Source organism: Ascidiella aspersa, chromosome 1 (assembly GCF_963924565.1).
Source record: "Ascidiella aspersa chromosome 1, kaAscAspe10.2, whole genome shotgun sequence".
Lineage (NCBI taxonomy): Eukaryota > Metazoa > Chordata > Ascidiacea > Phlebobranchia > Ascidiidae > Ascidiella > Ascidiella aspersa.
In genome coordinates, this window is record NC_139447.1 from 32,867,447 (window position 1) to 32,885,386 (window position 17,940).

Sequence of the window (17,940 nt, forward strand, 5' to 3'; positions counted from 1 at the left end):
TAAACAATTGTCAACAACAAACAAACAAACGTTCAAAAAAGCAGTCATTTCCACAGCTACACAAATAACACTACACAAAAAGAGGAAACAGATACAGACAAGCCAATTCAGCAAACCTTACCCGACCATCGCTATTTCTATTTGCCAGGGCAAAAGCAAGCAGCGTCATTAAACCATTTGTTGACTGATACTTAATGACGTCATCCTATCCTGTAGCGCAAAACGCGATAGCGTCATTACAGAACAAGCGGAAACAACAACGCCCGCCGTATCATTGCCGATGAACTGTTTTTTGTTTGGTAAATCACGTCCGTTTTTCGCTTTGGCAAAATTATATATTAAAACCAAAATATTAAAACCTAAAATTCTTTGTTGTGATTTCCTTGCTTTTCTGTCATTATTGTGTGCATACTAAAGGCTATTTTTTTATTAGGAGTGGCTCCATTTTATGAATGTTTTCCCGTATGTAGAAATCAGCTCGTTTTTATTCTCCCTACAGTGGTGCAGTTACTTTTAAAATAAAACGCTAGCCTAAATTGTAATTAAAATCATAGTAACTTGTAAAAGTATTAAAATACTAAAAAAAATATTTAAAAAAAGTCTATTTTTTGCCAGACCAACCATCTCCTTGACCAGGGGCGTGCAACCTGTGGCCCGCGGAACCAAAATATGTGGCCCGCGGCGTGCTTTGGTTTTTGGCCCGCACCACTAAACATTTAGGTAACTGTTGAAATATTAAAACTTCCTGACTGTTCCTTAGTCTAGGTCGCCTTATATAGCATGTACATTTTTAGTTTATTAGAATTAGAATATAGAACGTGACCTGCTAACAAAATAAAACTACAAAATGTGTTTTTAATTTCAATGTTCACGTGAGTTGTAAAAAAAGAAACAAATTTATCTGCGCAGCGCAGCTAAAAATTATTATTTTACCGCGAACATCTCGATCTAATTAAGTTTTCACAGCTGAGAAAATTCGTCGCTTTTAAGGTGGCATTGTTCGGTTCAACGTACTTGTGTAAGCAATTTTTTGTGGTAGTCACTAAAACAGTGGTAGGCCAACTGTGGACCACGAGTTGTTTTTGAATAGCTTGGTGTTATAATGTACCGTAGTTGTTGGCCGCATGATAGCCGTACATTCATTGCACTTTATTTTAACAATCGTTGTGGCATTTAATGTTTTATACTGGGTCAGCTTAAAGAGACCCACGTGCCAAATGTGGTCTTGTGAGCCTGTAAAACTATATTTTTTGCCAACTTTAACTCTATGTAAACGCAAATTTTTCGCGCTTCGCGCATATATTATTTTTTTATATTTCACCTAAAAACCAAATATCACCCTGAATCCGCCACTGTTTTCGTAGTGGTTTTACGTATTGGACCTTTAGGTAGCTCTGAAAAGACTACTTTGGGCCGCAACAAAAAGTTTGCCGACCACTGCACTAACAGGTAGACGACGAGATATGCAAGTGGCCCGTGGTCTAATCCGAATACACATATTTGGCCCGGCAGTATGAAAGGTTGCACGCCCCTGTCCTTGACTGTAGGCTATTTAAAATTATATTTCAGTTACATTTTTATGCACGGCATCGAACGATAACCTCAGGTTGTAAGGTTACTTTGTTTTACGTCGTTTTATGGCGTAATTTAGTGACGTCATCTCCCAGTATGGTAATGCGCTCCGGTAAAATATTTTTCTTCTTTCTGGCGAGAAAATTACTCTACTTTCATTCCTGCTGACAAAACTTCATCATTTGTTGCAACCAAAGTCTATAGAATATTCTATAGACTTGCCAACAAGTGTCGGTATGACATGTGCGGTAGAGATGTCATCCGCACAGCCTTTGCGGCCGCTTGCGCGGTTTGGCCAAGTAAGTTTGAACTGGCTTTCTAGGTGTTTGGTATGCTTTTTTTATAAGTGTTGGAATATATTGCTTATAGAGCTCAAATTTTGCGGGCAACGCAGCTTAAGATTTCGAAAACAATTTGCGGTGCAGCCCAGCTTGCGAACAACTTATTAAAGTACGGTGCGGGCAGCGAACACAAATTTTATGTTCTCACCATCTCTAATGTGCGGTTCCCAACAATTGTTACACAATCACTCGAGCGAGCAAAGTTAAAACTTTTTGTCGCGTGCAAAACGTCACGTGCGTTCGTTCGGTATAGGCTTCCAGAAGGTTCCGAAACAATTCCCTATTTTTAACCCGAGTAAATATTTATCATTTTAAGTAAACTAACTATTTGTGGCCGTACCATGTTTACCAATGTCTTAACAGACTGCAAATGCAGACTAAAGTAAATAAAGATTACTCACATGTCAATAAATACACTACTTTTTTGTCAATGTTGTAAACAAGTCCTTTTGAAATGACTTAAGCTTTAACGGTTTAACGTTAGAAAGTTTAGTTAATGGTTTAATGTTAGTAGGTTTAGTTAACTCCGGTTGTTAACCTTTTTTATTGTTTATTACCTTTCAAGATAGAAATCAATACGTTAGATCAGTGACTCCCAAACTGTGTGCCGCGGCGCACTAGTGTGCCTTAAGAGATTGTCGAGTATGACGCGAAACTTTTTGTAATTTTGGAGTATTTCTATTACCAATAGGCATACAGGCAAGCATTTTAGACATAAATACGCACTACCCATTACAAATTAATCATATTAAGAAATTTATATATAGTTTACCTGGTGTTATGAGCGATTGTAAAATGACTGTATTGTTGTTCTGTTAAAAGTGTGACGCGAAATATTAAAGATATTTTAGTGTGCCGCGAGCCAAAAAAGTTTGGCAGCCACTGCGTTAGATGGAAAATCTTGGCTCAAACTCTCATATTAATTTCATATCAGATCGGCAGCAATACCACGATAGTATCGGACGAAAACCGATACTACTACTTGGCAACGGGTATCGGTTCTGATCCGATTGAACAACCCTATATTAATCCATGTATGCCACATTACAACGATAGCTAATATTGATGTTCTCACACGACAACACTATTCACAAATCGCAACTGATTGATGTTGGCGTCTTAACACCACTTTAATTCTCGCAACCGGTAAAGTTACAAAATGACAACGAATCAAAACAGAATGCAACCACTGCTAACGTGGCTTGCGCTGAAATCCAGGACTCCACTGAAAGTTAAAACACTTTAATCAAAAAAACAGAAGTAAAGCAGTGTCTCTAGCCGATCAGGTTCAGTTTTTCCATATTTGGTGCTTTTCAAAAAATTAACCATAACGTTTGTCGGACATGACAACAATAAACAAGAGATCGAAAAATCACAAGAAAATAGGCTTACCAAAATGCAACTATATTTCTCTATAGGTAGCCGCTTTAAAAAACCTAGGTGCCAAATAGTTAAAAAAAATATAATCCGTAGTGTCGTTAGCCTATCAGGTTTAGCTTTTCCTTGTTGATTCGAGACTGCCTTTCAGCCCTAGCCCGTTTATCCGCTTTCCTAGCTCGATCCAGTAACTTTCCGAGAAGCGCCATAGACACGTCCAGAGTTGTTATTGGCTTTCCGTCGGAGAAAAGGCTGTCCTGTGGCTTCTTGGCTGGTCTTCTTCTTTTCCGTTCGCCAATAACACTTCTGCTTGGAAGATTTGGCAAGACTGCATTACTTGTTGGGCTCTGCTTGATTGAAAGCTTCGTGGAGCTTTCTGTTGGGTTGGTAATAGCAATTGTCGGGAGGGTATAACTGCTGAATCTATTGTTGCTGTTGCTGGCATTTGATGTCATTCTTTTTAGGCTTACGCCTTCTGTGATGCTAATCCGCCGTGCGTCGATTATGAGTGCCATCAGTAACAATGCCAAACGATTCATGATTCTACCGATTTGCTATTTGTTGAAAAAGAACAAAAACAAATAACGAGAAACGAAAAAGATTGAGATGTAAAAAAATATCATAGTCTACAGTGCCAGGCGTGGATTCAGGAATTTTCAGGAGGGGCATATACGTAACAAAGTTACGTCAAAACATAAAGTCACAAATAACATCTAAACTTGAGGTTATAAACAGTAATCTTAAAAACAGCACATATTGCGTTTATTTTGCTGTTCTCGATTGGGAAAGGTGTTAGGCCTACATTAATAGAAAACCTTGATTAGAAAGGTGTTATTTATTCGTGCAAAGCGAAAAAACTCGTTAGGCAATATCGTTATAACCACCAAAACGTTCACTTTCGAGCGCGAGACGGGACCCAAGACGAACGATTTTGCATTTACGGTGTTAAAATAGTCAAAAAATAAATTGAGGTGACACTAATTTCTGTAAGATCTCTAATATTCGGTGTCGATATGATTACAACTCCAAGAATCATGCTTAAAAAATCTTTTGAAAAAAAAATCTTTAGACTATGACCGATATATTTCAATTTTGCACAACTATTTCCCAAACAAAGTTATGTTGTATAGTTCGTGTCTAATGCGAAGATATACCTGCACAGGTCACTAAACGATGATACAGTAGTATACAACAAATTTTTGTCTCAAACGCCTAATTGTGAAATTGTAAAGTCAGAACATAATTGCTTACGGCTTGCAATTTATCGCTGTGCTTATAATAATTCAAAGTTCAACTATGAGTGATTTACCAGTTTTTCAACTATCACTGATTTTACCAGAATTACTGGATTCGGTAATAAGTACAAATGAAGCCTTTAAATCATCGGTCTTGAATTTCCTAATGAGGAATAATACGATGATCTAATCTGTTCGCTTTTTCACAAAGAAATATGTTCGTTTTTTCACTAACGTCAAACTGTCCACAACACCCTATATTTCATACATAGTAGCGACAAAAATAGTCTGCCCTTTTATCTCAGCACCGGCACTGGCTCAACTGAACTTATGTCAGAACCGCTTCGTTTTGATTCCGCTCTGCCGATACGAAGAGGCCAAATTACTCAACTTTCAAAGTGGCCAGTCTGATTTTAAGTCTATTTTTGTACTTTGTTGCTCAAAAATTGGACCAACAAAAAGCAATATAAAACGAACTGGCAGTAAACCTAAACCATTATGAGAATAATCTGTTTAAAATATATCATCCAGTTGTTAGTTTAAAAACGAACTTGGTGCTTTTAAATGTGGCCACTTACACTGGCCTAATAAGAGCCAAGATAACGTTACGTTGCCTTGGTACAGCTTGATGCTATCCACTGAAAGACATTCCACGTTAAGTGGCACTGCAGATAACACTGGCAATGCTATATCATTTACAGTACTTATGAAACGCTTTTACCAGTATAACTGTGGTACAAAGACTTTTGAAACTTTTAAAGTAACTAAATCGTTTTAATCTAATTGAATGTAGTTGCTTTGAATCATATTTTCCTCAATTAGCTAACAATTCGTTACCCCTATTTTTTTTTTTATTAATTTAAGTTTACCTTTGCACATAAAATAATAAAAAATAAAAAAATAAAAATTAACATATAGGTATAAGAAAAACAGTATAGACTTTTCTGGAATACAAACAGTGCCAACACTACCTACGTGTGAGGGAAAGTCTATACTGTTTTGCTACCATTCGAAGTCATTGTCGTCACTAACGTGCATTAGGGCGAGGAGATATCTTCTTTTTCAAATATTCGGTTTGCATAGGTATAAGAAAACAGCATTACAGATCACTGATAGAAAATAGTGGCGCAAACATATGTATTTGAAACTTAAAAACGAAACATATATGAAACGACAAAAGACGAGCCTTTACGTCACGATTTGACCTCGGCTTGCGCAGATTTTTTCTTCTTCTTTTTCTTTTTTTTCTTCTCTTTCACTTCTATAGGAGCTGATTTTTTGGGGCTCATTGCCTTTACAAATAAATTCGTTTTAAGGAATGCAATCAGCTATCACTAAAAAGACCAATAAATGCAGAAGACAAACGCACGAACAACCCAAACTACAACTAAATTGTATACAATTTTGTTTAACGCTGTTAAATTAGTATTCTTAGAAAAAAAAGTGGGTCAAAACGGCAGAAAAAGGACTCACAAACGTTTTGCTTTAATTTCTATTTTAAACGTCAAAGGCGGCCTTTATTAATTTGAGGACCTTTAAAACGCATAATTGAGGCTGGTTCTCCGAGGACCGGGCCCCTAACATATTCCGACATTCCCCATCTGCTTTATTGCCAATTAAAGATTACAGTCACTACACATTTCACCCTGTACTTTACGTTTTACTTCCTTTTAGTTAGTAACAAAAATACTAAACGCATTGACGGCGAGGCGGTACTAAATACGTAAAGATGGCAAAAAAACAGGATCATCAGTTCAACTTGATTTAAAGCAGGGGTTCTTAAACTGGGGTCTGTGAACCATTTTTTTTGTCCATTAAGGCCTTATTGAAATGTTAGTGTATTTAAGAAGTAATCAATTTTTCCAAAAAAAAGTTTAATTAAAACCAAAACGTTTTATCACTGAATGTATTTCGACACCAATTCCGTTGCACATTTTTAGACCGAAGTCAACAGATTTATGAAGTTTATTTGTATTTTGACGTCAATTTAGGACGTCAAATTTTTTTGCCTACAGTGCTCCACGTGAAGCTAAAAACAAATTTAGGGGTCTGCGGTAGAAAAAGTTTACGAACCCCTGGTTAAAGGCTTGATTATTGATTTACCTCTTCTGTCTGCGGCAAACGAGACGACGCGAGTCCAAGAGCTGCGAAGATTCTGTCGTGCAGCCACCAGAAGGCCAGTCTTTCCAGCGGGTACCAGTCGCTAGCAGCCGCCTCCTCACGTACCTTGCTGTACGCCTCGTCCACCACGGCAGCGTACAGGTTTGCAAACAGCACGATCGAAAGGGTCATGAAAACTGCAAAGTACAGCACCCAGCCTACGTTTTGCACAACTCCGCCGGGCGGATGCGAAACATCCATTCCTACTGAGAGACTGATGAGGCTTAGGCTGGAGAAATGGAGGCTCTTGAATGGTTCACGGGCCGCGTGAAAGGCCGCGTATCCCGAGTGAGCGAACGCCGCCGTCGTGATAAGGGTCATGATGGTGACGCTGAGCAGCTCGTGACGCGCTTTCACGAGCGTGTCGAGCATCACGGACACGAGGTGGTTGCCGCGGAGCGCCTTGAGAACGCGCAGCTCGCTGAAGAAAGCGGCGGCGGTTAGCAGCATGGCGTAGCTGTTTGCGTGTTGCGCCGGCGTTGCAAACGGCACAAAGCGGCCGCGGTCTTTGCGATAAAGTTGCCCAGCGGCCGCGCTCGACTTCAGGAAAGCTAGGTAGGTTGCGTAGGCCGCTAGAGACAGCACGATTGTGAGGAGGGCTAGAAAGTTCCAGAAGCCCACCAGAATGCGGAAAACGCGATCGCGCCGCCAGCGTTCCGCGCGGCATTGCGCAAACGCGTCGACCAGCAGCGCGCCGTTGACTATCAAGTGGAGGGCCTGCATCGAAACGACCGCGAAATCGCGCAGGCTGTAGACGTAAGGCGGTCTGTAGGTGTTCACTTCTGCGTGTAAATGGAGCCCGCCCACAGCTAGCATCTCCACGGCAAGCGTAACGCTGGTTACCGCCTTCAAATGCGCCGTGAAGATGGAAAACTCGACGAAAACCACCGCGGTTTGCGCGTCGATCCACATTGCGCTTTCTAAACCGTTGAGCTGTTGTCTCGCCGCATCCGCGCTATAGCCCAGGTCCATAACGTAGCCTCCGCGCGGGTAAAAGGGCCGCAAAAGCGGGTTCCCGGCCACGAAACGGGTTCGATGGAGCTCGTCCATGTTGCGGTATTGCCACGGGCTTTTGAGTTCAGAATCACCGCCGAAACTCGAGCCGTTTTGCCAGAATAGCGTGTAATCTTCAGTGCTGTAGTCTGCCAGGGAATCCAGTTGAGCGTCGTCTTTTTTGCAGGCGCCCCGGCGTACCAGACCTGTGCACGGAACCGGCTTGAGCCTAGCCTGTTTGAGGCGCACCGGGCCTAGTAGGACAAACGTTGGTTCCCAGCCATCGTCTGCAAACACCAAAGGAACTATGGTTTCATCCACAAAAGCCAATACTTCGCCGCGGTGTTGCAGTTCAGCAAAGGATTCGCCGAACGAGTCTCTCACGGCATTATTAAGGCCAATGGTCCGCTCGTCTCTTTGTAACAGCAGCAGGGACGTGGCTAGAGCCGCTATGAGCAGCCAAGTAAAAGTCTCAATCCAGAAACGCCTTACTTTGCCAATAGCGACTGTGAGCCTTCCAGCTTTATTTAACCGCTTAAAATCCGGTTTTGCGTAGCACCAGGGTTTAGCGCACACCTCTCTTTCCCTAGCGCTCATTTCCGACTTTTCCGACTTCTGGAAGCTTATCTGATGACGTTTCAGGGTTCGCCACCTCAACCAGGCCTCTTCTCGGCGCCGCTCGCCACCGTAGCCGCGCCACTGGCCAAGGTCGTGACCTTTGCACCTGGCCAGGGCCACGAGGGCCGACGTGGCCAGGATACAGACCGGAGTGACCACGATTAGGTTCTGGACGATTGATAGAAGAAATGCGACGAGCCATTGCATGAACTTGCTGTTGCCGTACTGCGAAAATAGAAGAACAGTAAATTAGACGTTTGTAACTGTGTTCACTCGGGTTCAAAAGTTTAAAAATCCGAGTTAAACACAGGATCGGACATTTTTTAAGGAATATATATTTCGTCTACACTGGCATCGTCAGTTCCCTATTTAAATAGGTATAGCCGAAAATAAATTTCTTTAAAAAATGTCTGATCCTGTTTTTCTCTCGTGGTTTTAAACTTTGGGTTTTATTGTTGATATACGCGTCAGCGGAACAGTGACCGACAAGCAGAAACCTGCTGCCACTGGTTTTGGATTCCATAAAGATACGCCCTTTTAGAGCAAAACGAAAAAAGGTATTTGGAATGTTGTTTAAAGTACGCCCCTATTAGCGCGTGTGTAAGCTAAAACTAAAATTAATTGCTATCCCATCTAAATAATACATATATGCCTAATGGTGCGAAAAGAGAAAGGTATAAGGCTGGGGCAAAAGAGAAACGGAAAATTCTTTTTAATATAGTCTGTTGTTAAAACTTATTTTAGCCTTTGTTTTTAAATTAAGCCCGAAACACGAGGTAAAGAATTTTTTTAGTATTCTTTAAATCAGGAAATATAGGCTTTAAAGCAATAATAAGTTCGTAAATATACATCTTCTAAATCACGCAAAAAATAGTAATATTCTTTTGGGAATTTCATGAACTCTTAATAAAACTTTCGGTTGATTGGCAATTGGTTGAATGTAAATAAATTTATTTAAAAACTTCAATTTACAACAAAAAATACTTGAAATAAAGGTATATTTTAAACAAACTACCTTTAACTAAAGCAACGTTGTTCGTCTAAATTTAGTTAAAAAATTACCTGACTTAGATTTAGTTGGCTTTAAAACAGAAACGTGCATATACACACTATGAATTCTGTGATAAAGCCTGCTTTCTGGAGACGTACTGGCAAACGATATGTCTGTGTAGCTCAGTTTGTAGAGGGACATTCTCGGTTAGGAAGGAGAAGTTCGAACCTCACTGCAGGCTAGTTGTTTTTCTAGTCTACCTTGCTTGCACCATTGGTGGACAGATTCGGTAAGTGTGCGGTGGCTTTCGGTGTACTAATGATACGTAAGCTTTAATCGTTGTTCAAAAGCGACTTTAGAAGGGCTCTAATCACAGTTGTTGAACACATATGTGTGTGTATCTTTCATTAACCTAATAACCAGTGTTCCCTCAAATGTGTGCAACTGCAATTGCGCATTACTATCATTTCCAATTTAAAAACTAAAAAATCTTTACATTTTTTGCCAAATCAGTTTGAACATTTCGCATTGCCCATCTTTTGTTTGATGTTTGTAGCTAAATGCAAGTAAACAAATCGAATCAGAATTGACGATTGTGACGTACTAAATGTTTTGCTATAAACTACTTAAAAATTTCCTTAGAGGGAACACATCCAATAACAATAATCAAATACCTGCAGTCCATAGAGCACAGTCAAGCAGGAGCACACCAGCACATGCAGAAGTACAATAGTCCATGCCAGACTGCGGCACGAAGCCGGTACGTAGCCGGACTCTCTCGCTTCCTGCTCGTAAATTGATTGGCACTCCAGAGTGTCATCATTGACGTCATCATAATTCGGTGATGACGCCACGGCACCTAGTTCCCCACTGGAGACAAGGGACCGACCGTCGCCGCTGCTGTATCGGTCAGGGTCGTCTTCAGTAGGCCTTGATAAATTAGTTTTTAATAAAAATAAAGGGGTTAATAAATTGGTGTTTGGTAAAAGTTAAGGGGTTAATAAAAATGAAGGGATTAATAAATTGGTGGTTAATAAAAATGAAGGGGTAACAATTGGTATTTGATAAAAATGAAGGGGTTAATAAAATGGTTTTGATAAAAATGAAGGGGTTAATAAATTGGTGGTTAATAAAAATGAAGGGATTAATAAACTAGTGTTTGATAGAAATGAAGGGGTAACAATTGGTATTTGATAAAAATGAAGGGGTTAATAAAATGGTTTTGATAAAAACGAAGGGTTAATAAATTGGTGTTTGAAGAAAATGAAGGGGTTAATAAAATGGTTTTGATAAAAATGAAGGGGTTAATAAATTGGTGTTTGAAGAAAATGAAGGGGTTAATAAAAACCCTGTCAGTGTATCTCAACCTAGGCAACCTATTTCTTCGCGATTTCTTGGCGGCGTTCTTGCTTCAGGCATGGCGATTTCTTATATTATCGTTGTTCTTTATTTTACATTTTTTACTCTAGAATCGGTTTACACCTGCAGTGCTGTATAGTCTATCTGGTTTCAGCATTTTATACTTGTGACTAGTTTTATTTATAGTACACTGAAAGCCATTGCAGACTCACCGAATCTGTCGATCAATGATGCAAGCAGAGCAGACTAGAAAAACAACTAGCCTGTAGTGGGGGTTCGAACCCACGACCTCCGGTCAAGCCGGGACCGTCGCTCTATCAACTTAGCTATTCAGGCTCAGAAGGGAGCGATCGGAGAAACAACCATACGCCAATGCTTGCTCACTTTGTTAGTACAAGTAACTTCATGCAGCTTCAGAAGGGCTAGATCTCAGTTGTTACACTCATATGTGTGTACATATGGTTCATTGTATGTAGTCTTGTTTATATATATATTTTTTGTTTCGTTGTGTTTGTAGAATCTTAGCAGAACTGACGATGCTATTTGCGTACTATTCTGCCCTTGTTAAATAAAGTTGTTTTGAATCTTTTTTTAAAATTTTTTTCTCAACCAATGGGTCGCCACTCAAAATTGGGTCACCATTTGATCTGGTTAGGTTGCCGACAGCAGTATATTTTTGTATGGCTAGATTTAATGAGATTGGTTCTGTAAAAGATGAATTCAAAGTTTGCGAAAAGTGTGAAATTAATACAAGACATGGCACACTATAATGCTAATGTCTTATGTTTTGAAAATAATTGGGTTACCAAAGCTTCGTTGCTATATCATTGACCATCCTTATTCTTACTATTTCAGTTGCCGTCAACAAAGTTTGAGAAACATTTCACGCTTTGCGAGAAACTCATTTTAGTCTCTGAGAATATCTGTGTTACCTTTTCTTTTGACAGTTTTGTCAACGGTAAATCGATATAAATTCGTTTTACTCGCGCTCAATTGATTTCCGACCATTTTTTTTATTTTTACTTGCGTCTGATCTCCTTCTAACTTGAAAGTTTTACCAATTTCTTTTCGTTGCATTTGGGCGACCTAATAACGACAGTGATTTAAGGCTACCTGTTTTAAGGTCACGTTTTGGTGTATGTTTATACCGTCATCTTTGAAAAACGGTATGCCCCCCCAATAAAAATCCTACATCCGCCCTTGATAAATACCGCGTAAGTACGAAACCAGCATTTCGGTGCTAACGGAAGTCAAACCACGGGTGTTATAACTTGCGACATTCTTAAGAAACACAGCAACTAGAAAATCTTACCTGTTGACCTCTTGCAACGAACTAGTCATGTCGTTTGTGAAAAACACCAAAGAAGTTGCTTCTTGTAGCTCGGAGTTCGAAGCTTGGCTGCAGAAAAAAAATCAAGTAAATTCAAACGGTTATGCTTTGTTTCGACGTGATACCCTACGAGTCTATGTAGCTCAGTTGGTGAATTGACGGTCCCGGTGTTAGCAGAGGTCGTGAGTTCGAACCTCATCACATGCTATAGCTGTTTTTCTAGCCAGCCCTACTTGCATCATTGATGGGCAAATTCGGTTAATCTTCGACGGTTTCGGTGTAAATTTAGCGCCCGAAAACTAAATCCGGTCATTTTATGGCTTACCTTTGTTCAGTTATGTCGGTGAAGTTATCAGCGTTTTCTGAAGACGCAGCTGCTTCAACTGCAAGTTCTGCCGGTGGCCTGAGATTTCTAAGTAAAACATAATGTCTTGTTTACAAAAATATGATACATAGTTTCATAAAATAAAATTCACCAAACCAGTTTATAACAGCGAGTCATTTAACCTGAAGATGTAGCTCACTGTGTAGTTGATAGGGGCGAGCAAGATGGCGGCTTCTGTTGCCGCAATGATCGGAGTTATATCGATTGAAACGAAGCCAACCGCCACCTTAAAGCCTGGATCACCTTCTCCATCAGTACTGTCGCCGTCGCTCGCGTCAAAGAACATTATGCTGGCCAGCAAACAGCTGAATATGGCCACCATACAACAGGCCACACGTTGCTGGGTTGTAAACGTTGAAGACGGGATTCTTAATGTATGAGATTAGGGTCATTTAAAACTTGTTAAGGAAGTAACTTGAAAACGCCGAATTTTTCAAGGAAAAAAATTGTTTTTTTTGTGTTCACACGATATTCTAAATGTATAAGGTTGAGGATAAGATTATTTAGGACTTGAAATTACTGCAAGTTGGAAACGCTGAATTTTTTGTGGCCATACAAATGTAGAAAGTATTGTTTCGCGATAATTTTAGTTTTTTTCCAATACCGGTATTTAATGTATTTTCCTTTTATATTTATACAACTGAGATGAACACCATATACAACATGCCACACGTTGTTGGGTTGTAAACGTTAAAGACGGCATTCTAAATGTATAAGGCTGAGGATGGTACAGCAAACCGATCAAATACAATGCTCGTGGATTGTCATAAGCTATAGGTCGAATTTCACACAGTTAAATAAATCTTTGGGGCATAATGATTAGATGTTGTAATACGATCAGTAAGAATACCACAGCCCACACAGAAGTAGGTAATTTTGAATGTTTGGAAGATCTCTTTATTCATTTTTAACATATAAGATTTGTTATGTGTATGTTGAAAATAAATAAAGAGATATACAAACGTTCAAAATGCTACCTACTTCTGTATGGGCTGTAATATTCTTACTAGGTTCTAATTAAATCTGATTGGAGTAATGTGAATTTGTAAGCGGGGTGAGGGTCTATAAGGCTGCAACAAACTTTAAAAGGTTAAGGACCACTAAAAAGCAGCTTGAAAAGGGCTAGAACACAGTTGTTAGAACACATATTTGTGTGCATGTTGCATTGAAGTTGAGAACCACTTAGTAATTGATTTACCTTGTAAACGGTGACGTCCACACGTTGTTGTTTTGCACTTGGTACGCCAGGCTCATGCGCCATTTGACGCGAAAAGACGCGAGCTCTTCCGAAGTCGATTCGCGAAACTCGGCGTGGCATTGAAACGGAATAATGTCAAGCGACAACCACACGGTGGCGACAAAGAGAGACGGGGATTCCCCGCTCTGGAGATCGTAAACTGCAACTCTTTCAATTCGCCAAGACGGCGAAGTGCCTTAAAAGTTTAAAAATAATTTTGCAAAGCTGTGCATTAAGGTGACTTAATAATATATAAACTGTTGCTACCAGGCATAGTAATAAAATAAAAACAGCTCCTCTGGTAATTTTAATTCTTCACCAACGTTTCGGCAACCTATGCAAGCCGCCTTCGTCAGGGTGAATGACTTGAGTCATTTGATCTATGTGACCTAATAATATAGGGCAGTATTCCTTTAACAAAATTTCATATATATATATTCCTTTAACAATTTGTCTGATCCTGGTTTTGCTAAGGTTTTTAAGCTTTTGAGTGTTATTTGTTTATATATGCGTCAGCGAAACAGTGATTGACAAGCAAAAACCTGCTGCAAATGGTTTTGGTTTACATAAAGATACGCCCTCACATAGGGCAGTGTTTTTTTTAATGTTTGAGCCGCAAAACACTTTTTTAACGATTGCGCGCACACCAAACGAAAGTTTATTCTAATGCATTCAAACAAAACAACAACTATATATACACTGTTGCTAACAAGCATAGTAATATTAATCAAAAATATCTCCTCTGGAATCGTTATATTACAATTATATACCAGAGAAATTGCTTTTGATTATTAGAAAAACTATACATTTGTTTTAAGGTTTTCTAAGTGAAAGGTCTGGGACTATTTGGATGAGCCCAAAATTGTAGGGAGCGATATCAGTGTATAATATATTTTGAGTTTGTCGAGTTCAACGTTTTGTACACTTTTAGAATTGCTGAAAATACATGAGACTTCAGAAGGTAAACGACTAGGGATGTACACTTGTGTCTGTACTTATTTTGGAAAAACTGTTTTGACCCCAGCAAATAAGTAGTTACAGATAAACAACCTTGTAATGCGGCAAAGTTTGGGATCAAGCTATACAGTGCTTTACGATTTCGGCGGGAAACTGTCCTATTAGAACTTGCCTGTTTAATCGTGCCAATCCCTAGGAGTTAATATTATTTGAAACCAAAAACTGCTAACATAAAGCTCTTTTCCAGCGGGTTGTAAGGTATACGCGATTAGAACCACAAACCTTCTTGTGCCACTGCTATAGGGTAAACCCTTCTTGAAATACCAAGTCTAACGGTCTATTTTTGCTTAAGGATACAATAGGCCACCGGTGGGTCTCGAACCCACGACCTTTGGAACTCAACTAGGGTTTAAATTCAAATTACATTTAATTATTCACACTCAAACTAATATAATTTGCAAATTATTGTAATAAGAAAGTCAATGGTAAATACGTGTGTGAGTTTTTTTAGCCTAGCATACTATAAAATGGTTTTCAGACTATAAAATTACATACAAGTTGTTCCAAGAGTTTAAATTCAGTATTTTTGTTTTGACTGAGAAACTAAAAATGCCGTTGGATAAAGTAGTATTTTTGGTTATATTCGAATTAGATTAGAACTAGAATTATACCACACAAGCATTTCAAAAGTTAGATTAGAATTAACCGCTTTTTGCTCTAATTCATTAAACTAGAAAACTAGTTTGTTTGTCTGTTTACACGCTTTACGCTGTTGGACGTTACCAGAGAGACAGGAACCAGATAGCCTGAAATCTAGCTGAACACAACACTGGTACGTTTCGCTGGTTCGTGTCGTCGGCGAAACTTGAACCCGTGACCCTCGGAACTCACCGGTGTTGTCGTGCCAAAGCCTGACCGTCGACACTCTTCCAAGCGACTTGGGCGATCCGATCAGAAACGTATCAACGCTGCCTCGTTGTAGCAAATTGCTGGCCAGGTCACTAATCACGTGACACTCGCTCCAGGCCCCATGATCGCCACCCAGCGACAGTGTGACGTTGGCGGTCGTGCCCGAGTTGTGAATGAAGCCGGTTGCTATGACGACCTCGTAAAGAAAGCGGTCGTTGGCTGCGTCACTGTCGGCTGGAATATGAACTCCCACACAGCACTCGTTGAGCTTGTCTTGTCTGCAAAAAAAAAGGCAAAAATGGGCCATTTATAAAATTAGCTTATGATGAAAAAAGAAATTAAAATTAAAACGCAAAACGAATGGACCTAAATACAAATATTAAAATTAAATTTTTCTAAAAATCGTTTAAAAATAAAAATAATTTGAAAATTAACTCTCCCTAATCTAAACATAAACAGAAACAAATAACTAAAATATACATTTGTCCTGCCTGTAGAAAATTTGTAAAGTAAACCGCCTGTTTGAACATGTTTGTCCGCAAAATAAGAATTTACCTGAGTTTGCTATCATTTTATATTATTGGACATTTTATAAGACATTCGGAGACTTTTAAAGAACCAAATAATTTGTGGCGACCATGTATTATTACACTCGCGCTAATTTTCCTGAACTGCGCATAAACTGCGTTCTCAGCCTTCATGCACCACAGGCTGAGAACCACAGTCAAAAGCTACAACCTATTGCATTTCGATCCAGATTAAAAGCGAACACAGCCGATGTTTACGACTCACTTGTTCGCCCATCGAAAAGCCGGAGCAAAAACGAACCAGCACAGAAAGACGCAGAGTATGACGTAATAACTGGTGCTGAGCTCCTGCAGAATTTCGAGCAGATCTTTGACCTTGATGCGATTGGGAAGGACAAGTAGTTTCACACCGAACAGCATCGCAACCTGGAAAAAAAATGTTCTTGTGAGTGAACGACAATCAAATGGCAGTCTTTGGACTGAGAAATACTGTTTGTCATCGCGCAATTTAGTAACGTAACTGGTGATTCATTTTCAATATAGTTTAACATAACATAGTGACTATGTTAAAAATGAATAACCAGTTAATCGAAACGTTCAAAATGATATCTAACTTCTGTATATGGGCTTTGGAATTCCGGTTGGTTGACAAACCTTAGTCTCGGTTCTAAACTGGTCCGGGTTGACTTTGCACTTGCAATGAATCATCCCGTTCCTGACCAGTCGACCATCCTGACAGGCCGAAGAGTCCCAGAACTCCCCCTCACGATTCCAGGCGTAACAAAAAGGCCGGACGAAGTTGATGTCAACCTGGAAACGTTTTTGTTATGTTAAGAACATATGTCTTTTTATTAATAACACTTTGTTGCGCTTGACAACAAACCTAATCTGTTAGCTGTAAAGCACTTTCAATATAAAAATTGCAACATGAAAATTGCTATAACACCTTATGGTTTGGCATTCGACTAGATCAGGTGTGTCCAACTCAAACATGCCGGCGTGCCGATTTTTATCCTATAACTTCTTCCCGTGCCAAAGTTACTAATTTTGAATACTAAAAGCACTTTTTACAAGTTATAAGAACGTTTATTTGCACATGAAAAACATTTCTTTATTTAATCAAGAAAACCATTCATATTTGAACAAAAGCTATAGGCTAATTATTTGAATGCTTGCCCCCACTACACTAAGTATAATGCCATATGTCATAATATCAGAAGTAATTGTTAGTTGTCGTAATTGCAGCAATTAACAAATTAAGTATTTTGGCTAGGGCTTGCGTGCCATTTTTTATTAGGTCTCGTGCCGCATGTTGGACACCTCTGGACTAGATATAATATTATCCGAGAACTGGTATTACAGCAAGGTCTTCTTTGAGTTAAAAAATTTTTTAATAATTTTTATTCTAAAACCGATATTTGTCGGATTGGTGCACAGTTAAAAAAATAATATGTACATCATATATCGGGGCCGGTTCCACCCTGGTATCAGAAGTGTTAACGTGAACTAACGAGTCATTCTTATTAATGACGTGAACAAGTATTTTAGGCACTAACTTGCGGCATGGGACCAAAATATTGACTAAACAACACCTAACTGTATGACCTTGCTTGCATTATAATTCTGAGATGCAGTGACTGATTGAAGTCTTTACGAAGGGATCATGTGTAACTATACAAATTTTGGTTTTTAATTTATAAAAAAAACGAAAAAAATCCTCCCTTACTTCCTGAAACCCATCGGCATCGCCCGCCTCACGCCTGCCCTCCAGCGGATCCGGCTGCGTGTTTTCGATCACAAGACTGATCCGGAATTCGGCGGGCTTTCGAGCGTCGATTTCCGGCGGATCGGCCATCTCGTCCAGCAGCGACCTCGGCACGGGAATGGCCCACTCGTGCGGCTGCGCGCCGGAATCCGAGTCTTCATTTACCGCCAAGGGCAGATCCGCA

General features: G+C 39.6%; 1 protein-coding gene across 1 annotated transcript; it reads right to left on the minus strand.

Annotated features, from left to right (window-relative positions):
* Window positions 1-5,718: 5,718 nt before the first annotated feature.
* LOC146169845 (polycystin-1-like protein 2) lies at window positions 5,719-16,414 on the minus strand. Its single transcript, XM_083387598.1, has 9 exons — window positions 16,257-16,414; window positions 15,447-15,742; window positions 13,560-13,794; window positions 12,484-12,729; window positions 12,302-12,388; window positions 11,959-12,045; window positions 9,962-10,217; window positions 6,629-8,521; window positions 5,719-5,817 (listed from the first exon to the last, which is right to left on the minus strand). The coding sequence occupies exons 1-9, from the start codon at window positions 16,409-16,411 to the stop codon at window positions 5,719-5,721; spliced, it is 3,354 nt and encodes a 1,117-aa protein (XP_083243724.1). The 5' UTR covers window positions 16,412-16,414.
* Window positions 16,415-17,940: the final 1,526 nt, after the last annotated feature.

Coding starts and splice junctions, on each gene's coding strand:
- LOC146169845 (XM_083387598.1), bottom strand. CDS start 16,411: ATGCTGTTCGGTGTGAAACTACTTGTCCTTCCCAATCGCATCAAGGTC. Junction 13,795..15,446: donor GCTTTGGCACGACAACACCG/GTGAGTTCCGAG, acceptor TAAACTTTTAAG/GCACTTCGCCGTCTTGGCGA. Junction 12,389..12,483: donor ACAGTGAGCTACATCTTCAG/GTTAAATGACTC, acceptor TGTTTTACTTAG/AAATCTCAGGCCACCGGCAG.